Genomic DNA, 24,768 nt, shown 5'->3' with positions numbered 1-24,768 from the left:
TGTTTCCAATGGTGTAAGCGCGCCTTGGCTTATGATAATGTGATGGATCAAGCGCTTATAGAGATGTACCAGATACATACCAATCTCACTACAATTTTAAAACATCAACAATGATTTCAAAATACGCGTATGACGGATTCGGAAATTATTAAGAATGTGATCAGTCAGGTGACTGAAAAACTCAACAATTCTGAATTTCTTTCAATTCTTAGCACTTAATCCATGACTTTTCTATGATATGATATAATTCAGTGCACCAGAATACTTCAATTATACGCTAGACTTCATACAAAAGACAGATCACCTTCAAACTACCATTTTAATACAATTTCCATAGTTAACAGCGCGGGCGCGAAATCATAAGCGTTACCCTCTTGTGAAATGGATTAACAATTTATTGGTTCACCCACTTTCCGCGATTATTTTTTCAACACATTTTATTGATTTTGGTGAAAAATTTTGGTTTTGGCGTATATTGTAGAAGAATTGATTTGATTTAATATTATCAACAGAAAAGTCACATAGACCGATCGAAGAGTTAATTTGTTTGTTTTCATTCATAAACTCTTTTTTTTTGAAACATGGGCTTAGAACAACCAAAACTGGAAGATATTCCAGTCGATGATATCGATTTCTCTGATTTAGAAGCACAATATGCTGTTGAAGATGATACTTCATTTGATAAATATTTAGTTGTTGATGGTGCACCAATTGCTCCAGAAGCTAAAGTTCCAATTTTAACTAAAGTTTTAACTAAATTATTAAGTCAACATGGTACTGTCACCAATTTCTATATGCCAATTGAAGATGGTAAAACTAGAGGTTTTGCTTTTGTTGAATATGAAACTCCGGAAATTGTTGAAAAAACAATCAAATCATTAAATGGTAAAAAATTAGATGTTAAACATAGATTATTCTTGAATAAATTAACTGATATTGAAAAATATGGTGCTGAAGGTAATGTCACTGATGATTTCCAAGAACCTCAATTACCGCCATTTGAAGAAACTGATTACTTAAGATCATGGTTACAAGATGAATCAGGTAGAGATCAATTTATCTTACAAAAACAAGAAATGGTTGGTGTTTTCTGGAACAAAAAGAAAGAAAACCCAGAACCTGCTATTGAACCAAGATTAAACTGGACTACTAGCTTCATTAAATTTTCACCAAAAGGTTCATATGTTTTCTCAATTCATCCTCAAGGTTTACAAGCTTGGGGTGGTAGAGATTTCAAAAGTTTGAAAAGATTCTCACATCCAGGTGTTCGTCTGATTGATTTCTCACCAGATGAAAAATACTTGATCTCATTATCACCAGAACCAATCATTTTACCACCAGAAGATCATCCAAAAAGAGCTTCATTCCCATTCGGTCCAGAATCTGAAGGTCATAAATTAATCATTTGGGATATTGCTACTGGTTTACCAGCTCGTACTTTTGCCTTACCACCACATTTAGAACAAAGAAAAGAAATGATCTGGCCATTATTGAAATGGTCCCATGATGGTAAATATGTTGCCAGATTAGGTCCAAATGCTTTAGCTATTTATGATGCAACTGAAGATTTTGCATTATTAGATAAAAAACCATTGAAAATTGACAACATTATGGATTTCGAATTTGCTCCACATGGTGTTCAATTAGCTACTGCTAAAAAACAAGATCCATTAACTCATGTCTTAGCTTACTGGACTCCAGAAACTGGTAACCAAACTGCTAGAGTTGCATTATTAGAAGTTCCATCAAAGAAAGTTTTAAGAACTATTAACTTGTTCCAAGTTTCAGATGTTAAATTACACTGGCAAGATAATGCAGAATATTTAGCTGTTAAAGTTGATCGTCATACTAAATCTAAAAAAACATTATTCACCAATTTGGAATTTTTCAAATTAAATGAAAAGGAAATTCCAGTTGAAAAAATTGAATTAAAAGATAGAGTTGTTAACTTTGGTTGGGAACCAAAAGGTGATAGATTTGTTACAATTTCAAGACCTGAAGTTCAAGGTGCCAATCCAGCTATTGCAAGAAATGCAATCACTTTTTACGCTCCAGAATTACCATCAAAGGGTAAAATTGCTAATTTGAAAAAATGGATTGCATTTAAAGTTATCGAACCTAAATTCAGTAATACAATTAATTGGGCTCCAAAAGGTAGATTCCTTGTCATTTCCACTGTTGGTACATCATCTCAAGGTGGTTTAGAATTTTATGATATGGATTATCCAGGTGAAAAGAAAGAATCTGAATCAACTCAAGTTAACGCTCATGTTAGAGAAATAGGTAAATTAGAATATGCTGGTTTAACAGATTTAGAATGGGATCCATCAGGAAGATTTGTTGCCGCTTGGTCATCATTCTGGAGACATAAAATTGAAAATGGTTATAGATTATTAGATTTAGCAGGTCATGTCTTGAGAGAAGAATTAATAGATGATTTCAAAGCTTTCATTTGGAGACCACGTCCAGAATCATTATTGACTGGTGGTGATCGTAAGAAAGTTAGAAAGAACTTACGTGAATATTCTGCTCAATTTGATGAATCTGATGCTATGGAAGCCAGTGAAGCTACAAGAGAATTAATCTTGAACCGTCGTCGTCTATTGGAAGAATGGACCTCTTGGAGATCTACTATTGACTCTCATAAAGATGATTATGGTATCGTTCAAGAATCAACTTCAAATGAAGATGAAGAAGTCATTGAAGAAATTAAAGAAGAAATTTTGGAAGAAAAAGAAGAAATTGTTGCTTAATTATAGAAATGTGGATTTGCTTTTATTTTGAGATAAAGCTCTTAATTTGTATATTAGATGATGTATATTTAATACCTAGTCATTGCATATGATAATATTGAATTTAGTTTATAAATCATTGTAATAGATCATTACTGCCTTGGTTTGAGTAGTGTTTTACTATTTACTATTAATCTATTTCCCGATATGTTATCGTCACGGTAAGTTGACAGGCATGATGATGACACAAAAACATCAAAACACAAAAACATCGAAAGTATAACGAATATTGATTAATTCCTGCTACTAATTACTTTCTCATTATGATCAACTATCAACTAGCACAGAGCAATAGTCAACAATGCCGCGTCCTACAATCGAAGATTTGAGATCATTGATTTTAACATTTGAGGATATGAAGAAGGATCGAAGATACCCAATTCATTCTGCTTCTCCAGGTTGCCCAGATGGAGGAGAAACCATAAGAGAAAACTGGGTTTCAAGTCAGTTCTCCAATACAGAAGGACCTACAAAAGCATATGCTTTAGGGTGTGAGTTTGTTGTGATGGATGATGATACAAGGCAGGTTGGTCATATTATGTTACTTGATTTTGATGGTAAAGTGGTGTTCGATGAACTCATTAGACCTAGAGGCCAGATTAAAACTGTATTAGCTAAACACAATAGTCAAACTCCAATAAGATTTATTGAACATTCATGGTTTAGTCTCAAAGATATACAAGATAGGTTATTTAAGATTGTTAGCGCTGAAGATATTATAATTGGTCATACTGTTTATAAAGATCTACAAGCTCTTGAATGGAAACATCCAAAGATAGTTGATACAGTTAAAATATTTAGTTACATTCATCCACAGGAGTCACCATCTTTAGACTTTTTAACTCTTTACTTTCTCGGTTCTGAATATGTTGATAAGATAAGTCGTTTCTCTGGACCAGTGGTAGATGCAAGAGCTGTATTGGATTTAACTAAATTTGAAATTAAATGCTGGAATTTATGATATAAGATTAGAGATATGGAATCATATAGTCTAGAAATTGATTGAATTTTATTATCAAGAAGAGTCGCTGCTTTAGAGTATACTAATACAGTCATAGAAAAAATTAAAATTAATAACATACAACTTCTACATTAGGGGATAAATATAATTACAACATGCATTCCAGTATGTACAAGAGGTGAATATAAATATAATAAATTTTATTTTGGAGCTTTAGTTTTCAATTGTAGACCATGCCATTTAGCAATTTCATCAGATAATATAGAGTTAACTAATTTATGTTGTTTGATCATAGTTAAACCTTTGAAATTTTGTGAAACGACACTGATAGCAAACATGGAGCCGCAACCACCAGAGATATCCATGACTTCTAAAGATTCTGGAGTTAACTCTTTATACAATTTGTTATAAATAAGTTGTTCATAATCACTTAATCTTTCTTCACTGTAAAATCTTGTGCTTATTATACTTGGTTTTAGAATAACTGGTCTTGTGAGAGTTGAGGACCTTAGTGGTGCCAAAGATGATTGAAGAGATCTTAGACGAAACATTGTAAAAATTGAAGCGAGTTCTTTAATGGTGGTAGATAATATTCTTCAAATTTAAGAAATTGATCTCTGAAGATTCAAACAACCAATTTTTGAAGCCTGATTTCTAAGCTTTTGATTTTTTCAACAATAATTAAATTCGCGGGTCGGACCACCGAGATTTCATTCTTTATGGAACAATTTTTATCAAATTTATGATGCTTATTTGAAGAAATCTACCTGATATAAGAAACGATTTATGTATCACACCTTGGTAGACCTACTCCTGGATTGAAAGGTGACTCTTATAAGTCTCTGAGATAGTGGTAATTTTCAAATTATTCCGCTTATAACAGCAAATCATAGACCATAAACAAGCTACAAAAAAACTCAAAAAATGCAAAATGTATACTCCTTTAAAAAACATAATAAAATGTTCATTGTACTTTCATTAATCTTTGGCGTGTAATTTCTTCTCTTTTCTATCGATAATATTGAATCTTATCAACTTCTGATTGTAATGCTTTCAAATCACCAAGAATATCAGCCGTACTACTTGAAACACTATCATTTCTTTGTCCATAAGGTGAAGCATTAAACCCTTGTTGTTGCTGTTGATAAAGTGATGGTGATGGTGATTGACTATTATTCATTGGGATTTTAGGTGGTAATGCAGGTCCAGGATTTGAATTTCTTGAAGGTGGTGGAGGTGGTGCTGATAATGTATTGGCTCTTGATCTTGGAGGAGGTGGTGGAGGAGGAGATCTTGATGATGTAATTGGTGATGGTGCTCTTTGCTGCTGTTGTTGTTGCTGTTGTTGTTGTGGAACATGTAAAGAATTTGGATCAAATGGGATTGGTGATGATGCTGATCTTTGACGACTTTGTGGTGGTTGTGGTACTGAAAGATTATTACCTAAATTTGGTGATGCAGAACCAGCTCTATAATCTGGATTAAAATTTTGACGCATTTGAGATGATAATGAACCAGTCATTGTTGGTTGTAATTGTGATTGATTCAATCCTGTATAGTTTGGAGCCAGTTGACCATTTGTATGTTGTTGTTGTAAAGGTTGCATTGTAGGTGGAGGAGGAGCTTGTTGTTGATGTTGTGATTGATTTGTTAATAAACTGTTTAAAAACATATCACCACCACCTGTTGTATTTGGTTGTAACATTCCAGGACTTAGTACCGGACCAGTATGATTTGGAGGTAAAGGTCTAACAGGACCTGTATGATTTGGTGATAATAATCTAAATTGACTTGAAGGATCTGGTGAAGAAACTCTTGGTGATCCATTATTACTATTCCCCATTTCATGATCAAAGAAAATTGATGGAATATTTGCCGGAGTACCATGTACTAAAGCACTATCAACATTTTTAACATTTTTAAAATGATCAAATTGATCCTTCATTTCATGTAATTCTTCATCTTCATTAATTTTACCAGAAGATTCAGGTGATGGTTGAGGTTTTGGTTTATTATATCTTCCTAATAATTGATCCATTGGTAATGTTAAATCAAAATTAACAGGTTCTGCAGCTTCTGCACTTGGTTCAACTGAAACTTCATCAGAAAATTTGACTCTTTTAGATAATCCATTTTTTTTCTTCTTTTTTTGACGTTCTTCAGGTCTTTCACCCGTTAATATGAATTGTGTAAAAGAATCTAAATCAAATTTACTTGCATCAGAGCCAGTATTACTTGTTAATTTATTCATAAATTCATTATCATTATCATCATCTCCATTTTCTAAATCATTCATTCTTTTCTTGGATAAAATTGATTTAGGTTTGGGTATTGGAGCAGGAACTTTTATTAATTTTCTTGATGGTATACCCGTACCTAAGATTGTATGTGAAATTAATCTCAACAATGCAAAAAATTCTCCAATATTTAATGAAGTACATGATCTAAATATTTTTTCTAATATAGATCTATTTTGATCTAAAATGTTGAAATTGTTTAAAAAATTGAAAACATCACTTAACCGTATTAGTTTGGTGTTTTTTCTAACAACAATATCATTATACCATCTTAAATAAGTTTTAGCTTCATCTTTTGTTAATTGCTCTATTGTAAGTGATAATGGAACGGCTAAATCTTCATCATCTTCAATATATGTAGGTTTTGATAATACATCTTCACTTTTACTCTGTGATGGTGGTGGTGGTGGTACAGGCCTTTGAAAATCTACACCGTTCCCTTGTGGCTGTTGTTGTTGTTGTTGTCCATTTTGTTGAACCAAATTGACTGAAGATGTTGATGATGTGGGAGTAACGCCAAATGATACTGGAGGTGGTGGAAGATTACTATCAGAACTCAATCCAGCTATATTAAGCCAGTCGAATCCAGCGCCACTCATGATATCTTCTGATGCTTTTCTTGATCTAATCTATAAATTCAATGAAGTTTCTGATGATTGAAATAATGGATTATAATGTTCAATATTTGAACCTTCCTCGATAACCAAAACAATTCTTAATATACCACCAATTCAAACGAGATAAAAACACAGGATTTTTGATGAAACTGAAACTGAGATATTCAAATATATCACAGTGAATTTTACCCTTGACTATACTCTTGTTTCCTTGAGATTGTCCTTAATTCTTCTTTGTCAATCTAAGTACAATTTCTGATGCATTATGTTTTGAACAGTTTGGCTCCTAATCAAAAAATCGGAAATTTCGCGCCTATAAAACCGCCGTCGCGAATTTTGAAATTATATATGGAGATGAATTGTACCAGTAAACTTTTGTTTATCGGTTTAGATTTCAATTATATTGTGGTATGATGAGCAGGGTAGCGTTGGGTTTTGATGATGGTGATAGTGGGTCTGAAGATGAAGTACAGCAAAAACCAGTTGCTCGTCGATTTGGAGGGAAAAGTTTTGGTAAAGTAAGACCAAGAACAAATAAAGATCTTTTAGCTGAAAGTTTACAAAATCAAATCAAGGCACAAGAATATGAGGCTAAGGATCCTGAAGCGTATCAATATGATGAAGTTTATGATGAAATACAATCAGCTAGGGAATCCAAGAAACCTAAACCTGTAAATGATCAAAATGGTTCAAAATATATTGATAGATTATTAGAAGCTAAAAAGAAGAGAAATTTAGATAAATTACATTTACAAGATTTAAAACAACAAAAAGAACGTGAATTAGAAGGTGATGAATTTAAAGATAAAGAAGTATTTATAACAAAATCATATAAAAATTTTAAAGATCAAAGAATAAAAGAACAATTGGAATTAGAAAAGGGGATAAATAATGATATAAATACATTTCGTGATAATATAACAAATAATAATCAAAATCAAAATCAGACAAATCAAGATTCAACAGACCAAAATGAATCAACCAATAATACAGAAATAATATATACATCATCATTCCTAAACAATATGAATCAACAACAACAATCAACCAATAATAATAATAATGATGATGATGATGATGATGATGAAGGGAATAATAATCCTAATAATAATTCAAATTCATTACCAAATCCACATACAATAGAATCAACCCGATTTAATAGAGATCATTTAATACCTCCTTTACTTTCTGATGAAGTTATTCAAGGATATAGAGAAAGATATGAACAAAGATTAGCTGAAAGACAACGATTAAAAGAACTTGAATCAAAAGCAAAATCAAAATTTAAATTTAAATTAAAGAAATGAGAACGTCGAATACACTTTTTTTTTTTATTTATTAATTAAGCAATTTTTATTGTCATTTTAATGTAGCAAAACATACATATAATACACAGAGCATACCCGGAGAGTATCAATCATATTCACCAGGTACGTATTTTTGTAATAATTTCTTAGCACTTTCTTTTAAATCTTCATTATTTTCATAAAGATCTTTTAAAATATCAATACAACCTTGTTTAACAGGAGGTTTAAACATTATTAAAAATTGTAAAGATTGGAATCCCAAGCTTGATCTTTCAGGATCAATACATAATGATTTTAATTTTAAAATTAATTCATTATTTAAGTAAGGTAAATCAGATAATAATCTAATGAAAATTTTCCTATCATTTGATTCTAAAAATGGAATCATTGTATCCAAGATTTTTCCTGTCCATTTTAAATAATTTGGAATTTTGTCATCATTTGTTGTAAGGGATTCATCATCTAAATTTTTATTAAATTCTGCAAACCATTCTTCATTTAACCAACCAATTATAATATCAATACGTTCATGAATATTTTCTAAAAAAAATTGAAATAAAGATTCACGAACTATATCACTTAAAATTTCACTTTCTTCTTGGTTAGTTGATGCAAGACCTCTTGTTGCTAATCTTGTTAATAAAATTAACCAAGAATTTTTAGACCATTTAGTTATAGCAATCTTATTAATTTTTAAAGTATTATCTAAAGGTTCTAATCCAGCATTTTCTGGAGTATTATCTTCAATCTTATAATTTGAAATTTTAAAAAAATTTTCAATTATAAATTTTAAATGAATTTTTTTTTCATCAAGGGAAAGAGAATTTGGTAATGGTAATGTATATGTAGTTTCTAAATTTGAATCATCTTGTTCATTTTGTGATAAAATTTGATTATTATCTAAATCATCTTTTTCTGTATCATCAATTTCATTCTTGGTGAAATTTGTTGAAGTTTGAGATGTTGCAGTAGTTGGTGGTGGAGGTGGTGGTGGTACTTGTTGTTGAGGTGGTTGTGGTTGTTGTACTTGTTGTGATTTATTTATTAAATCAGTATATCTTGCAGATACTATACTTAAAGCACTAATTAATTTTTGAGTATCAGTATTTAATAAAGTTGAAATAGCTAAATTTGATAAAATTGATGATGGAATTTGTGATACATCAAATTTAGTTAATTCATTATTTGAATCAATTAATCTATAAAGTGAAGCATAAGAATTATCATCACTAATCATTGAATTATTTAATAAAGGTGTTGTAGTTGTTGTTGATTCTAGTTTAATTTTCTTTCTTAATGGTTGATCATCATCATTTAAATCTGTCAAGATACCTTTTCTTTTTTGTTCATTCATTTTAGTATCAATTAAAGTAACCCATTTTTGAGCTTTTAAAGATAATGGATTTGATTGAGTAATAATATTTGCTCTTGAACAATAATTTAATAAATTTTTAATATATCTATCAACATATCTTTTAGATAATTTAAATTTTAAATTTGAATCTTTGGATAATTGAAATTTTTCATCTAATTTAAAATTTAAAATTGAATTTAAAATTTTCCCTTGGAATATATGATAACGTTTTTGAATTATAATAATTAATCCATTCAAGATTGATATAAATTTTTGTGGAATTAAATATTCTTCATCATTTAAATAATTAATTAATAAATCTAATAAACCTTGAGCTTCAGCATCTAAAATATTTTTCGATAAAACTATATGATTATCTGATACGTTTGATATAGAGATTTCATTATTACTACTACCACCATTCAATTGGTTAGCTCTTCTTGGATCTTTAGTAGCGTTATTAGTAGGAGTTTGAACAACAATTACTTTAACGATAAATTTCACTATTGTTAATTTTACACCAATTGATTTAGTTTCATCAATTTCTTTATTATTTGATGAATTTAATGGATAAGTAGTTGACCATTGATCTATAATAAATTTTTTCACCTCGATAAAATCATTCCATAATTGTTGATTTGAAGTTTTTGCAACTAAATCTAAAATTAATTCATAAATATTTGTCATTGTTAATATAATATTTTTTAAAATTGTAACATCTTTTATATGAATTAATTGTTTTAAAGCACCAATCAATATCATGGCAGCATCTTGTTTTTGATAAAAAGATATCTCTCTTTTTTCAGGTAAAGTAAATTCATAAAAAAAATCTGTACACCATTGTTGAATTGGTAAATCTTGACTAGATATCGCTATTGGTACAACCATTTGTACAACTTGATTGAAAGCGGAAGGGCTTTGTTGAACGAATTGTTTCGCCTGGTTGAGCTGTTCTACCTGGCTCATTTTGGAACTGTGTCTATCGTTGGTTTATAACCGTTTGAGCTTTTGGGCGGGTATGATGTTTTAGATCTGTATTCCACTGTCTATTGATTCTTTGTTGATGTTGGAAATTTAATTTGTTTTGAAAGAAATCATTCGCGAAACAATTGGATTACGTAATATGTGAATAATATATCAGTGCTGATATTTACGCAGTGAAATTCGGTATCAGTGTAAATATAAGCACCAGTTGTGTCTTCGTATAAAGCATAGTAATTAACAACTAAACTAAACAAATTGTAAACTACTTATTAATTGATTGAAAGACTTGTATAGTTGTTTAAAAGAAATTGAATTGTATTGAAAGAGTTATTTGAACTATATATATTTATCATTCATGGTTAAATTCCTTATTGTTCCTGAATTGTCCCTTAATGTACTTCCTGGTACTTGACACATCTAATTAATACCCGTGAATAATACCCAATGAATAGATTCTATACCCAATTATGGTTTGATTTCTTTCGTTTGAATTATATACCATTAGTTAACTTATACTGTATTCAATTGACTAGTACTCTTATTAATTATATACCTATTCTATCAAATTGTAAATCATTGTTATAAATCTTTAAGAAATTCGCAACTGAAAACTCACACAAAATTTAAATTCCCTTATATCCCCTTTTACTTATATAATACCAAACAAAGTAAATCCACAGCAAAACTATAAAACAATTTCAATTGCTCATTTTTCAATTCCATTTCTATAACCCCTTATATCAAACTATATATAAATGTTTAATTTCCCAAAATTATTACGTACTTCAGTACCATTAAGAACAATTAAACCATCAACAACACAACTATATAAACCATCAATTTATCAATACCAATCTAAAATGCCATTATTAACTATATCAAATTCAATAATTGAAAGTTTAACCAAGAATGAAATTTTATCAGATGTTGTTCAAGATCAAAAATTTGAACCAAAGGGTTTATTAACTATAAGTTATGGGAATTCAAATGAAGTTGCCCTTGGTAATACTTTAGGGATTGAAGATACTCAAACAACACCAAAGTTCCAATTCACATTCAATCCAACAAATAAAGATTCTTCATCAACATTGGAGGAAATTAAAGATACAGATTTATTCACATTAATCCTTACAGATCCAGATGCCCCATCTCGTACAGATAAAAAATGGTCAGAATATGCACATTTCATTCATACCAACTTATTATTAAAATCACAATCAAATGCATCACAAGATTCTGATTTTTTTTCAACTGAATTGAATTTAGATTCTCAAGGTAAAGAATTATTAAGTTATCAAGGTCCTGCACCTCCACAAGGAACTGGGAAACATCGTTATGTTTTTTTGTTGTATAAACAACCTCATGGTGTTGAAGATTTAAAAGCTCCAAAAGATCGTATTAATTGGGGGTATGGAGAACCTGCTACTGGTGTTGCCAAATATGCTAAGGAGAATGATTTGGAATTATATGCTGTTAATTTCTTCCATGCTGAGAATAAATAAAACGACGAGGTAACGAGTCGCTTATATTAGCCTCGTTAGAGGCGGTCTTATCTTAATGTTTATATTATATATCTATATTATATAGCGCTATAATCTATGACTACATGATTTAAACTAATTTTAATTAAACATAATAAAACATACTAAAAAAAGATAAACAAACAAAACAAAATCACATGAAACACACATAAAACATATAAAAAAAACTTTTTTTCTAGTTTAAAACCTATTTTCATAAACATTTAAATCATTATATTGATAATTTGAATCATCTCTATCATCATCATTTTTTGAATTTAAAAATTGTTGTTGTAATAATTGTTGTTGTAAATATTGTTGTTGAAATTCATTATTTTGTCCTTGTCCTTGATTTGGAACTTGTTGGTTTGGGATCTGTGGTGGTTGAACTATACTTGAATTTCTTGATTGTGGATTTGTTTGATTTGATAAATAATTTGAAGTTGTACTATTTTGTCTTGAACTTTGTTTTTTACTACCTCCAACATTTGAACCAACTCCATTAATCTCTTCTCTTGGAACAATATCAATTAAAAAATCAAACATATCAGATTTTTGTAAAGCTGCAGCAATATCACTTCTTTGTAAAGTTCTTCTCTTGTTTTCCTCAGCATGAATCCATGCTCTCATAGTTAATTCAGTTATGAAAATATCACAACCTTTTGCAAATAATATAGGAGCTTCTGCACTAATCATACGAACTTCTTCATCAGTTTTCATAACTTTTTTAATACGAGCTAATGGTAATTGATGATTTTTAAAATCATGATCCTGGTGTTCAATATTATTAATAGTTTCTTGCCAATAAGCCATCATCATATTCTTGTAATTCCCCTCGAGACCTTGTCCAACATTACTAAATACACTATCACCCATGAAATCTTCACCTTCACCTGTTTCTAATTCATCTTGACCTTGTTGTTGTTCTTCATCATCTTGATCCACATCATGCTCTTCATTCTCTTGATTTTCTTGGTTATGTTCATCATCTATACCTTCTTGAGGCTGCTGTATTTGTTGTGAAGTCTGTATATCACCATGTTGTGGTTGTTGAGATTGTTGTTGTGGTTGATGGGTTTGTTGTTGTTGTTGATAAGAATCATAATATCCTGGTCTTTGAGATTGATTTTGATCAAGGATTATAGCAGGTTCTTGATCTAGATATTGATCTTCAAATCTATTATATTGTTCATTCATTATGGTCTATGATTTATATATGGTATGATACAAGGGTCTAATTTTTTCTTTGTTGATGTTCCCGAGAATCTAATTGTATTAACGGTTTGAAAAATAATACACACAATAAATGGATGAAATGAATTTGTATGAGGATGATTGTGTTTAACTTGATGAGTTCCTCTTTCTTCCAATATAATATATTCTATCCCCTTATGGATTCCAATGTTTTTGTTTGTATTGTATTATAATTTTAGATATGATGGTTTTGGTGTCAAATGATTGAATTTAATTGGATTTTTAAATTTGTCCACCGTTTTTTTGTTTTTTTTCTGGTTTTTCAATTGTCCACTGTGGTTTTTTTTTGATTTTCTTTGCAGTCAAATAAATTTTGATGGGTGTAATTTTAAGATGGTATAAGAAAAGGATTGTTATTGTGTAGTAATAGTATAGTTAGTGTATGGTGTGTTATGGGATGTATAGATAATGGTTAGTCTAAAGGGTTGTACTGGTTTTTTCTGATTCACTTTATCTTTAATACTCGGTGTAGTAGATTACTATAGTAAAGATATAGATATGAATACAATATACAATGAATATGCATTTGTAGTGTTTTAGATTGACTAACACAGAAACTAAATAAGAATAAAATGAGAATATAATAAATACATTACAATAATCATAATCTAATTAGTTCATCTCTTAGTTTATCTTTATTGCATTGCACTGTGTTTAGTGTGTCACTTACGAATCTAACATTCTGAAATTAAATTAACTAGTAAAACAACTATAATAAGAACAACATCATATCACAAGATACAACATATACAAGAACATAACATCAAACAATGTCTAGAGTATTCAAATCTTTTGATACTGAGATTGCTGAGAACTTAAACTCAAATGATAAACAAGATAAACAAGATCAAAAAGATAAACAAAAGACAACAGAACAACAACAACAACAATCACAATCAAAAAAGAACAAAAGTGCTATTAAAAAACAAACATTTGATGAATTATATGGTGAACCTGAAAACTTCTTAGAAATTGAAGTAAGTCGATTGATAATTATTATTCCTAAATTACAAATTACTAAAACATTTACAGGTCCGTAATCCAAGAACTCATGGATATGGAAGAAATATGTATACAGATTATGAAATAATTTGTAGGACAAACCTACCATCATTCCACAAGAAATCAAGTTCAACACGTCGTAGATATTCAGATTTTGAAATATTTAAAAAAATATTGGAATCAGAAAATTCAAGAGTTGTTATACCATCATTACCGGGGAAAATATTAACAAATAGATTTAATGATGAAATTATTGAAAAAAGAAGAATTGGTTTAGAGAAATTTTTAAAAATTGTTGCTGGTCATCCATTGTTGCAAACTGGTTCAAAAAATTTATCAAATTTTATTCAAGATGAAATTTGGGATAAAAAGTATTATTGAAAACTTTATCGAGACGAAGTCGAGATGAAGTTTAATATTAAGAAATCTAGATGAAATCTAGATGAAGTTATAAAGTGTGGTATTAAATCAAGATCTACTACAATTTAATGAAAATTATATAATATAATAAATAATGAATATAAAACTTAAAACATAGCCAAAACATAATCCTATTAACCCATAAACCTTAACCGCTTTACCCCTCTAACCACTCTAATAATTAATCATACTATTTGATTTATTTTAGCTAACGCTAAATCAAATTAATTGCTCTTTGAATTTAATTTAGCTAACGCTAAATTAAATCCTAGTACAAAGTCACACTATTAATAGCAGCATTATCAATAATTTCCCAAATACATCTTTTATAAGCATAAATCAAAGATTGACCATGATTATCCCCCTGATCTCCCTTTTCATCCATATCATCAATAATTTCAATTGATTGATCCAAGTTATTAATTAAATCAAATCTATTCAAAATTATAGGTAAATTCGAACCATTAGTTTTATAATTTTTAGGAATTTCATTGAAATACATTTCTGATGTTATGAATTGATTTTTATCCCTGATCCAGTCCCAGTTATCTTCTGATGTTGTTTGAGGTTGTTGGGGATATCCTAACATTCTCCAAATACATTTCTTATACTTCTGAAAATTTAAAGAATTTGGTAAATTATTATGAATTATAAATTTTTTAACTCTTGAGCCATTTTTTGATGAAATGTTGTATAAGATATCAATACCAAATTTAAAATAATTATGGAAGACTTCAGAATCTGATGTTTGATTAGTTTGATGAATTTTTAATCTTGAATCATTTTTAATGAAAATATCATCAGGTGGTCCTAATTTTAACAAGATATCTTGTTGATAAGTCTTGTTTATTTCAATTTCAAATGGTTTGGTTGAATCATTAAAATTTATTAATATTTTGCCCTTTGGCATATTTATATCAATCCTATCAATTGAAATATCTGATGATGGTTTATTAATCCTTGGTTTAATATCTTTATTATCAAATAATTCATAGCCATCTTGATTTATATTAATAATTTTTTCATAAACATCATTCCAATTTTTTTCATTATGAATAACCAAAGTATCAAATTCAATATTTTCATCTAATATCTTGATAAATATTTTATTTTGATCTTGTTCTTGATCTTTTATTGTTTGAGGGATCTTGAATCTAAATGAAATACCAGGATAAGAAAGAATATAAATTGAACCATCAATTTCACCAGGATAAGTTGGACCAAATGAATTATTATAAATTGTTTTCAAACCTAATGAAGATATTTTATGATTTTGATAATGTAATCTTAAATTTTGGAAACTTGTGAATTCAATAAATTGTAATATTTGATTTGATCCATTGAATATTAATCTTGTAGATAATTCCTTAATGAATATAATATATGGAACATTTATAGGATTTTTGGAACTAAATATTAAATTTAAATGATATCCTTGTGAAGTTAATTGATTTAATACATCATATAATGAAGAACCAAGTGTAATATCATTGAAACCTATGGAAGGGATGAGATTTATGGAGAATTTGTAATGGTTCATGACAATTGTAATCAACTCAATTGTGCTTAATTGATCCTGTTGTTCAATGTTAATAAATGTTTCGTGTACTTTGCCTTCCTTATAATAACAAAGTATAATCTTATCAAAACATCCAGACATCAACATATAAACTACGAAGAACACTTAACTGATAAAACATAACATATAATGAATAAATAGTAATAAATAGATAAATATAATAGTAAAAAATAAATAATAGACAACTCATACTTGTCCAATTGATGATTTAAAACTTTGAAATTGTCTTTTCCCCAAACTAAGTAAATATTTTTGATCATCCTATATAATTAGTAAACTCTCTCCACAATACAATAATACAATTCAATAACTCACCAAACTCATATTCCTTGGTTTAAATTCATTTTTAACATATGTTCTTAACTCATCTCGTTGTTCCCTTGGACATTCTATACTAGGTTAATCAGTGATCACAATACTATGCGATGTATAACTCACTATAAATTGTTCTTATGACTTGTTTATAGAATGAATGAACTTGTTGTTGATGTAAGAACTGATATTGTTAGTATGTGGTATTATATGGTTTGATAAGAGACTTACTTGTTTTAAATCAGGTTTAGCACTGTAACATCGTATGAAATGCATTGTGATTACTTTAATAGAAGTTGTTGATGTTGTTAATTGATGTTGTTGATTGTTTGATATCTGTAGTTAGTTAGTTGACTTTGAGTGATTTGATTTTCCTTCATTTGCACATATTCAAAGTCACATAACACAACTATTGAAATATCAAAACATTGATGGATATACAAAAATAACATTATATAATTCCTAATAATTTATTAAATAAAACACCAATAATCAATTATAATCCTCTTTCCCATTAAAACCAGATATACTCCAAATACTCTGTTTAATTATTCCTTACGTGATGACATAATCACTCGCTGTATATACATACAACCAAAAATCAAAGCCATAATAACATATTCATCATTATATTTTAATATCAACATCCATAATATACCAACCATGAGCAATGATAATGATATAACACAACAAAGAACAGCACACGCAAAACTAGTACTCCTAGGTATGTCCTTACCCCCTTATACCCCTGAACCAAGTACTAACTTCTTCTACAGGTGACTCTTCAGTAGGGAAATCTTCAATAGTTCAAAGATTTGTTAAGAATTCATTTGATGAATATAGAGAATCTACAATAGGAGCTGCATTCATAACGAAAACTATTAAATTAGATGAATTAACATCAATAAAATTTGAAATTTGGGATACTGCTGGTCAAGAACGTTATAAATCATTAGCTCCAATGTATTATAGAAATGCAAATTCTGCTATATTAGTATTTGACTTAACTGATTCAACAAGTTTCCACAAGATGATTAAATGGTATGAAGAATTATCTTTACAAGCTCCTGATACATTAATTATAAAAATTATTGGAAATAAATTAGATTTAAAAAATAATTTAAATTTTAATATTATTGATGATTCTACGGTAAAACAATGGTGTGATGAACATAAGGTTCAATATATAGAAACAAGTGCTAAAACTGGTGAAAATGTTGAAAAGATCTTTAGGGAAATTGGGAAAGATCTTCCAGATGAATTATTTAAAGATTTAAAAATAAATGATGAAAGAGATGATGTTGGGATAAATGGGTTAATTGATTTAAATAAACATGTATTACAAAATAAATCATGTAATTGTTAGGATGGTGTTGTTTGTGTATTATAATATATAATTTAATATTAATGTTATGAAAATTAATAAACTTAAATAATAAGTATATTTTATATCTAAATTTATTGATATTCCAATTAGAACCAATAAAAATGGTGAAATTTTGGTAGTTATAAATTTCATGACAATTCCAAAATTTATTAAATTTATGAAAATTTTGAAATTATTATTGATAAGTATATTATAAGTATCAATGGGTTGAGCTTTCCCATCTGTTAATGATAATCTTCTTGTTTCAATTTCTTCATCATCAATAAGTTCCTTCTCCAAAACAGTTTCTGAATTATGAATAGATTCATTAACACCTTGTAAAAAATTTAATATTTCATTTGTTGATAATCTTTCATCTGGATCCATTGAAGTTAATTTTTTAATTAATTCTTTGATTTCAACCTTTAATTCCTGGTCTCTTTCTTCAAATTTCATTACATCATGATTTATAATTTCATTTTTTAATAATTCAATATCTTGTGACATGAATGGTAATTTACTAAAACTTAAAAAATATAAAATCATACCTAATGAATAAACATCAGTTTTTTTATTAAATTGTGATACTTTACCATCTTTAACATTTAAAATTTCAGGTGCTGTATATTCTAATGTCCCCGTTGATCCAGTGGCATTTCTTTTTTCACCTTCTAATTGACTTTCACCAAAATCACTAACCACTATAGTTGGAACTTTAGAAATATCAACTTCATTTGGATTATTGAAACTTGTTTCATAAGGTTTTGATAATAAACAATTTGATGGTTTTAAATCTCTATGAATTATATGATTTTTATGTAATTCATTAACACCAATAACAATTTGATTAAAAATTATTAAAATTTCTTCATTAGTTAAGAATCTCCCCTTTGGTGTTGTTTGACCTTTATGTTTTAATTTCCATTTTTTAAAATCCTGGGTATTCAACTTGGGGTTCTTTAAATTTACTATAAAGTCTTCTAAATTCCCACCAGAACAATATTGTTGTAATATAAAAGCACAAGGAACCTGAGGACCAAATTCATTTATAGAAGAAATTTCAAGCCATACATGATTATAATTAACTAAATTTTGATTATTAAAACTTATTTTACAAAGCATTGTAACTTCTTTCAAGACTTTTAATAACCATTTTGAATCATCTCCTATAGTGATTTTTTTCAATGCGAAAAATCCTAATGAAATACCATTTAATACATGTTCAACTTTATAAACTGATCCTCGTGCACCTCTACCTAATAATTCAATCTCTTTAAAAAAATTATGGAAATATCCTTGTGTAAATAAACTTTCTGATAAATGATTATTATTCATTTCAAATGGTTGGGATGGAATTATTCCATTTCCTAATAATTTAAAATAATTTGAATGTATAAATCCATCCATATTATGTATCCCTTGACCCATCCCATCAGCATGGTCATTACCAACATCCTGATCCCTACCAAGATCATTCCCTTGATCTAAAATAAATCCACAATTTGGACATTCATGAATAGAATTAAATGAATTATAACCACCTTCATTATACCTCTTCCCAACTAGATCTAATTGTTTAAAAGAATCAAATTTAAAATCATAATCTTGCGCTCTTGGTAATTTAGGGATTGTCTTGAGGACTGACAGTTCATTTGTTTCTTTGTTATGTAAAACGATTGCATTTCTTAATGGATCATTTCTGATTGGCGTTAGTATTCAAGATCTCAATAGAACAATAGAACTGTATACTCACAAGACTATGCTGAGCTGTGGATTGTTGGGGAGTACTTGATCACCATCGTATAGCACTAGACTCATATCTTGTTCATATAGAGCTGAATTTAGGGCAGTTTGGTAATGAATCTTGTTTTCTTATTGTGTTTATGGGTTTTCAGGCTTTGTTTTTTAATTATGTGTCCGCGATTTTCTTTGGGGAAATTTATGGAAATTTTGACACAAATTATTTAAGAAATGGGATAGTTTGATGGGATTTGAGATTATATTAGTATAAAATATATAGAAATGATCAGTTAATTTCAAGGTTTCTTGTGATATAAATAATTTAGCAATTTATTTTGGAAATTTTAAATTTTATAAATTTAATATACTTTCATAATTTTTATTTTACCTTAATATTTTAAAATTCCAAAAACATCAATTTTCAAAAGTTACTTAATTATATTATATCTAGTACCATTAGATATCCACTAACTTACTAAATATACTTCAGTAATAAAAGCCCATGCTCACAATACAAATTTCTCAAGTATTCCACTTTTACTCATTACCATACTATTTTCTCGGCCGATATCCGTTTTAGGAAATGGTTACACAGCGCGCGAACTCATCGTGTAAATTTTTTTTTTTTTAATAACCAATATCAAGATTTTTCATAGAATACTATAATTATTTGACATATTATAAGATAATATAATCTTTAAGACTCCAAAATGTCTGATGATAAAAGAAAAAGAAGTGCAGCCACTTCCGAAGGGAATGATTCTTCAACAAAGAGAAAACAAACAACAAAGATTAATCAAGGTATAAATCCAATAAATAAAGATGGATTATCTGAATGTTTCCATAAGATTAAAACAAGTTTATACCTTTCTTTAGCTCCAATATATAGTAAAACTCCATTAGAAGGTCTTAAATCTCAACATTTGGATAATATGATTATGAAACATTTCGCTCCTGCAAATGGGGTTGTTATAGGATATGATAATTTAAAATTAAGTGATGAACATTCATATAATGCCGGTGGGAATAATAATGAAGATGATGATGAAGAAGAAACTCAATTTATTACAGCTAAATTAAATGCTCATAGTCCTTTTGCATTTTTTTGGATTAATGTTGATCTGTTAGTATGGCGTCCAAGTATTGGTGATGTTGTTGAAGGTCTTATATATATGCAATCTCCTTCACATATTGGTCTTTTAATTAATGATACATTTAATGCAAGTATTAAAAAAAATTTTATACCTGAAAATTGGGAATTTATTCCAAATCAATTAGATGAATTCCAAGATGAAAATCAAGATGATGAAGAAAATAATTCAAAATCTAAAAAATTCCAAAGTTTAGGTCAATGGAATGATGAAAATAATATGCCAATTGATGGGAAAATTAAATTTACAATTAGAAGAATTCATACATCTGGTAGAGTTGTTTCAGTGGAAGGTTCATTAATTAAACCAGGTTCAGAATTAGAAGCAAAACCTGTTACACCAGGTCAAATTGGTAAAAAAATTACATTTAATGATGATTTACCAATTTTAAATTCTGTTCCAGATGATGTTAAACAAGATGTTCCAACTTATGATGTTGGTAAAAGTAGTGATAATGAAGAAGTTGTTGCAGAAAATTCATCAAGTGATGATAATTCTGATTCAGATTAAAATCACTTTCATCTCTCATAGAAAAAGTTATATATAGAAATTGTTTATCCTTATGTACATTATTTTGTGTTTTTTTGATTATTTACAATATTATATACCTAATTTTAATTTTAATTCATCTTCAAAAATATTTGGTTTAATCTTACCTTGACTTAATCTCATACATTGACCAACTAAAAATTTAACAGAATTTAATCTTTTCCCAGATTTAATCAATTCAACAATTTCAGATTGTTCCTCTAATACCTGGTTAATTATCTCACCAATTAAATCTTGATCAACATTTGATTCTTTACCTAAATCATAATCATCAATTAATTCTAATATAGGTCTTTTTAAATCCCCTGGATTATTCATTAAATGTTGTAATAATAATTTTGCACTAGATTTTGTAATTTGTTCATTATTTATTGAGATTAATAATTCTGATAATTTTAAAACATTAATTAAATTTGGATTAAATTCAATTTGTAACTTGGTAAAACCACCTAATAATTCATGAATAACCCAATTTCCTGGTAATTTAGATTCAACTTTATTCTTAATCACAGTTTCTTCAAATAATTGGAAATAATAATTTAATAATTTTAAATCATTAACCAAGATTGATGCATCTTTATTACTTAAATTATATGGTGCATTTTTCAATTCAATCATTAATTCATCTGGTAATTTTGGTAATTTTAAAGATTCATTTATCCCATTTTCCAATATAATAGGTGGTAATTCAGGATCTGGCATATATCTATAATCCAAAGCACCTTCTTTAGTTCTTAATCTAACAGTTTTGGAACCATCCCAACCTCTAGTTTCTTGAATAACTTTTGAAGTTTCACCAGATTCAATTAATTTGATTTGTCTTTTATATTCATATTTAATTGCATTTATAACAGAACTTGTTGTTGATAAATTTTTCAATTCAACTCTATGACCATTATTAACTGAAATATTAACATCAACTCTCATTGCACCAGTTTCTAAATCACCAGTACATATACCTAAATGTCTAACTAAATTTTGATATTTTTTAATAAAACAACGTATTTCTTCTGGTGTTTCAAAATCAGGTTTCGTAACCATTTCAATTAATGGAATATTTGTTCTATTTAAATCAATTTTAGAGAATGCTTCATTTTCTAATTCTGTATATATGGATTTACCTGTATCTTGTTCAATTTGAATTTGTTCAATATTTATAATTTTCTCCCCGGTGATAGATTCATTATCATGTGGTAATAATTTCAAAAACCCACCTTGAGCATATGGTTGATAATGTTGAGTTATTTGATAACCTAAAGGTTGATCACCATAAAAATAATGTTTCCTATCAAAAGTTGAAAATGTATTTATAGTAGAGTTTAATGCTTTGGCAGCTTTCAATGCAAATAATAAAGCTTCTGGATTTAACAAAGGTTGTGTTCCTGGTAATGAAGCATCAAAATATGATATTTTGGAATTAGGAGTAGATTGGAATGAAGTTTTAGATAATGAAAATAATTTAAATTTTGTATCTAATTGTGAATGAATTTCTAAACCACATTTTAATTTATAACCGGGTATGAGAAGTTCTTGTTTTTTTTTGAGTAATGGTGAGCTAGTAGAGAATAATCTGTGACACCGTACCATTATTAGAGATCTTGACCAGTTGTGGTGGTTTGTTGAGATCTATTACCTTCGAAAATGATTTGATTTAATACCCATTGATTCCAAATGCTTATAACTTTTTCAGAATTACGTAAGCGAAACTGCGCGTAACAAAAACATAATCGTTTGTTTACAATTTGAAAATGAAAAAACAATAACATCAACAAACTTGAAAGAAGTTCAAAAGAAGGATATCAAGAAGGAAAGAACCAATCTTCAATAGTTTCAAGAATCATCATGTCTGCACCGGATCAACACACCACGGAATTACTCACAGAACATTTGGGATTCCCTCCAATTGCACTGATTGACGATATCATTAATGCTGTTAATGGAATCATGTATAAATGTACCACTGCTGTGGAAGATTATTTATATTCACATCAACCAACTAATTCCCCCGAAGAGATACAGAATGATATTGAACATGGGACTGCTAAATTAGAAACACTATTGGAAAACACATTGGATAAGAATTTTGATAAATTTGAACTTTACGCGTTAAGAAATATTTTAACAATACCATCAAATTTACCAATTAAATTAAAACATCAAAAAGTTATTAGGGAAAACTCTGAACAAAAATCTAAAGAAATTGATGTACAAATTAGAGAAGTTTTGAAAACTATTGAAATTCAATTAAAATTGAAAAAATTATTAATAATACAAATACGGAAAGCTAAAAAAATTCTTAGATTATTAAAAATTTATAAACAAACATTACAATTTATTAATCAAGATTCAGAAATAAGGAAACAATTAGAACCACTGGATGAATCCATATATTTTATAATGAAATTATCTAATGAATTATTTACTAAAATTGAAGAAATTCAAAATTCTCCTTCAATTGAATCAAATCAATCAAGTGAACGTGAACGTTATCTTGGTATTGAATCAAATAAATTATTGAAAACTTTAGAAATTGTTGGCGATCAAAATAAAATTGATAAACTTTTGGATGGTGTAAATACTGATAAGATTAAAGAACTGTATAATAACATTGAAAACCAATAAATAAATTTTTAATGAAATGAAATGAATTGAAATAGGGATTTTTATTAACTTTGCGTACTTGAAGTTGTTGTAGTTGTATTTGAATTTGCCGTTATTGGGGGCTGTTGAGTTTCTTGTTGATTCTCCTGTGGTTGCTGTGCCTGTGGTGACTGCGACTGTCCTTGTGGTAGTTGTGATTGTCCTTGTTCTTCATTAGCTGTACCATTTTGAGTCTCTTCATTCTTTAAAGGTGTAGGAGCAAATGTTAATTGAGGTTCTTTCCATCTATGAACCATATCATTCATAATCACACCAGCTACATCAGCTCTTAGGATTTGTTGCCTAAACTGTTCACTCTGTAGTAATGTCAATATATGTAAACAATTTGGATATACCAAGTATTTAGAATATTCTGGTTTCCTCCAATATTCAAGATATTTTAAATATTGTAAAAATTGTTCATCTTCCAAGTATTTATTTTGGGCAAGGAAATTCAAGTATTGTAAATTAGCCAAAGCTTGGACAAATTCTAATTCCACTTCCCATCTTGTCGGTAGTTCCATTTTGTGATTGTAATTGATTGTTGAATACTGAGCTTTGATTATGTCTTTCTATATTAACTTTACTATACAAATCTGAAAACATCAACAGTTTTCCGCGAAAAGAAAAAAAGATACCCGCGAATTCTTGTTTTCATACGTAACATTTGATCTTTCTTTTTGATCTTAGGGTGCTTCTTTATACAGACTGGTTAGTGATGCTGGACTTGGAATTCGGTATATGAGGTGGTAATGATGGCCCCATGAGGCTTGTTTCAGTAAAAAGCTCTCAAATATTTAACTCAATTCAATTATCATCAGACAGAAAACACCAATGCTTGCTGAACTTATAAAAACCCAAATACTTTCTCATAACTTTATACAATATGTTTCATCTTGAGATATAGAGCTATCATAAAACCA

The 24,768-nt window shown here is 28.6% G+C and overlaps 16 protein-coding genes across 16 annotated transcripts; 8 read left to right on the top strand and 8 right to left on the bottom strand.

Annotated features, from left to right (window-relative positions):
- Positions 1-581: 581 nt before the first annotated feature.
- Positions 582-2,753, top strand: PRT1 (translation initiation factor eIF3 core subunit b; the record flags this gene model as incomplete). Its single annotated transcript, XM_011274532.1, has 1 exon — positions 582-2,753. The coding sequence occupies one exon, from the start codon at positions 582-584 to the stop codon at positions 2,751-2,753; it is 2,172 nt and encodes a 723-aa protein (XP_011272834.1).
- Positions 2,754-3,093: 340 nt separating this feature from the next.
- Positions 3,094-3,753, top strand: BN7_4888 (putative exonuclease; the record flags this gene model as incomplete). The annotated part of the gene is made up of 1 exon (XM_011274531.1): positions 3,094-3,753. The coding sequence occupies one exon, from the start codon at positions 3,094-3,096 to the stop codon at positions 3,751-3,753; it is 660 nt and encodes a 219-aa protein (XP_011272833.1).
- A 200-nt stretch (positions 3,754-3,953) lies between these two features.
- Positions 3,954-4,304, bottom strand: BOL3 (Bol3p; the record flags this gene model as incomplete). Its single annotated transcript, XM_011274530.1, has 1 exon — positions 3,954-4,304. The coding sequence occupies one exon, from the start codon at positions 4,302-4,304 to the stop codon at positions 3,954-3,956; it is 351 nt and encodes a 116-aa protein (XP_011272832.1).
- A 458-nt stretch (positions 4,305-4,762) lies between these two features.
- Positions 4,763-6,649, bottom strand: SCD5 (Scd5p; the record flags this gene model as incomplete). Its single annotated transcript, XM_011274529.1, has 1 exon — positions 4,763-6,649. One exon carries the CDS (start codon positions 6,647-6,649, stop codon positions 4,763-4,765), a length of 1,887 nt encoding a protein of 628 aa, XP_011272831.1.
- A 428-nt stretch (positions 6,650-7,077) lies between these two features.
- Positions 7,078-7,974, top strand: BN7_4885 (nuclear speckle splicing regulatory family 1 protein; the record flags this gene model as incomplete). Its single annotated transcript, XM_011274528.1, has 1 exon — positions 7,078-7,974. The coding sequence occupies one exon, from the start codon at positions 7,078-7,080 to the stop codon at positions 7,972-7,974; it is 897 nt and encodes a 298-aa protein (XP_011272830.1).
- Positions 7,975-8,080: 106 nt separating this feature from the next.
- Positions 8,081-10,294, bottom strand: PTA1 (RNA-processing protein PTA1; the record flags this gene model as incomplete). Its single annotated transcript, XM_011274527.1, has 1 exon — positions 8,081-10,294. The coding sequence occupies one exon, from the start codon at positions 10,292-10,294 to the stop codon at positions 8,081-8,083; it is 2,214 nt and encodes a 737-aa protein (XP_011272829.1).
- Positions 10,295-11,172: 878 nt separating this feature from the next.
- BN7_4883 (YbhB/YbcL family Raf kinase inhibitor-like protein) lies at positions 11,173-11,814 on the top strand (the record flags this gene model as incomplete). Its single annotated transcript, XM_011274526.1, has 1 exon — positions 11,173-11,814. One exon carries the CDS (start codon positions 11,173-11,175, stop codon positions 11,812-11,814), a length of 642 nt encoding a protein of 213 aa, XP_011272828.1.
- Positions 11,815-12,033: 219 nt separating this feature from the next.
- Positions 12,034-13,029, bottom strand: HAP5 (Hap5p; the record flags this gene model as incomplete). The annotated part of the gene is made up of 1 exon (XM_011274525.1): positions 12,034-13,029. One exon carries the CDS (start codon positions 13,027-13,029, stop codon positions 12,034-12,036), a length of 996 nt encoding a protein of 331 aa, XP_011272827.1.
- Positions 13,030-13,856: 827 nt separating this feature from the next.
- Positions 13,857-14,126, top strand: BN7_4881 (uncharacterized protein; the record flags this gene model as incomplete). Its single annotated transcript, XM_011274524.1, has 1 exon — positions 13,857-14,126. The coding sequence occupies one exon, from the start codon at positions 13,857-13,859 to the stop codon at positions 14,124-14,126; it is 270 nt and encodes an 89-aa protein (XP_011272826.1).
- A 650-nt stretch (positions 14,127-14,776) lies between these two features.
- Positions 14,777-16,174, bottom strand: BN7_4880 (uncharacterized protein; the record flags this gene model as incomplete). The annotated part of the gene is made up of 1 exon (XM_011274523.1): positions 14,777-16,174. The coding sequence occupies one exon, from the start codon at positions 16,172-16,174 to the stop codon at positions 14,777-14,779; it is 1,398 nt and encodes a 465-aa protein (XP_011272825.1).
- An 888-nt stretch (positions 16,175-17,062) lies between these two features.
- Positions 17,063-17,765, top strand: BN7_4879 (Ras-related protein; the record flags this gene model as incomplete). The annotated part of the gene is made up of 2 exons (XM_011274522.1): positions 17,063-17,123; positions 17,191-17,765. 2 exons carry the CDS (start codon positions 17,063-17,065, stop codon positions 17,763-17,765), a joined length of 636 nt encoding a protein of 211 aa, XP_011272824.1.
- Positions 17,766-17,783: 18 nt separating this feature from the next.
- Positions 17,784-19,564, bottom strand: IKS1 (protein kinase IKS1; the record flags this gene model as incomplete). Its single annotated transcript, XM_011274521.1, has 2 exons — positions 17,784-19,449; positions 19,554-19,564. 2 exons carry the CDS (start codon positions 19,562-19,564, stop codon positions 17,784-17,786), a joined length of 1,677 nt encoding a protein of 558 aa, XP_011272823.1.
- Positions 19,565-20,215: 651 nt separating this feature from the next.
- On the top strand, positions 20,216-21,166 carry RPA43 (DNA-directed RNA polymerase I subunit RPA43; the record flags this gene model as incomplete). Its single annotated transcript, XM_011274520.1, has 1 exon — positions 20,216-21,166. One exon carries the CDS (start codon positions 20,216-20,218, stop codon positions 21,164-21,166), a length of 951 nt encoding a protein of 316 aa, XP_011272822.1.
- Positions 21,167-21,256: 90 nt separating this feature from the next.
- PET112 (glutamyl-tRNA(Gln) amidotransferase subunit PET112) lies at positions 21,257-22,792 on the bottom strand (the record flags this gene model as incomplete). The annotated part of the gene is made up of 1 exon (XM_011274519.1): positions 21,257-22,792. One exon carries the CDS (start codon positions 22,790-22,792, stop codon positions 21,257-21,259), a length of 1,536 nt encoding a protein of 511 aa, XP_011272821.1.
- Positions 22,793-23,047: 255 nt separating this feature from the next.
- Positions 23,048-23,827, top strand: MTW1 (MIND complex subunit MTW1; the record flags this gene model as incomplete). The annotated part of the gene is made up of 1 exon (XM_011274518.1): positions 23,048-23,827. One exon carries the CDS (start codon positions 23,048-23,050, stop codon positions 23,825-23,827), a length of 780 nt encoding a protein of 259 aa, XP_011272820.1.
- Positions 23,828-23,871: 44 nt separating this feature from the next.
- On the bottom strand, positions 23,872-24,369 carry SOH1 (mediator complex subunit SOH1; the record flags this gene model as incomplete). The annotated part of the gene is made up of 1 exon (XM_011274517.1): positions 23,872-24,369. One exon carries the CDS (start codon positions 24,367-24,369, stop codon positions 23,872-23,874), a length of 498 nt encoding a protein of 165 aa, XP_011272819.1.
- Positions 24,370-24,768: the final 399 nt, after the last annotated feature.

Source organism: Wickerhamomyces ciferrii, contig 00188, assembly GCF_000313485.1.
Source record: "Wickerhamomyces ciferrii WGS project CAIF00000000 data, strain NRRL Y-1031 F-60-10, contig 00188, whole genome shotgun sequence".
Taxonomy (NCBI): domain Eukaryota; kingdom Fungi; phylum Ascomycota; class Saccharomycetes; order Phaffomycetales; family Wickerhamomycetaceae; genus Hansenula; species Hansenula ciferrii.
This window is presented reverse-complemented; position numbering and strand designations above follow the sequence as displayed.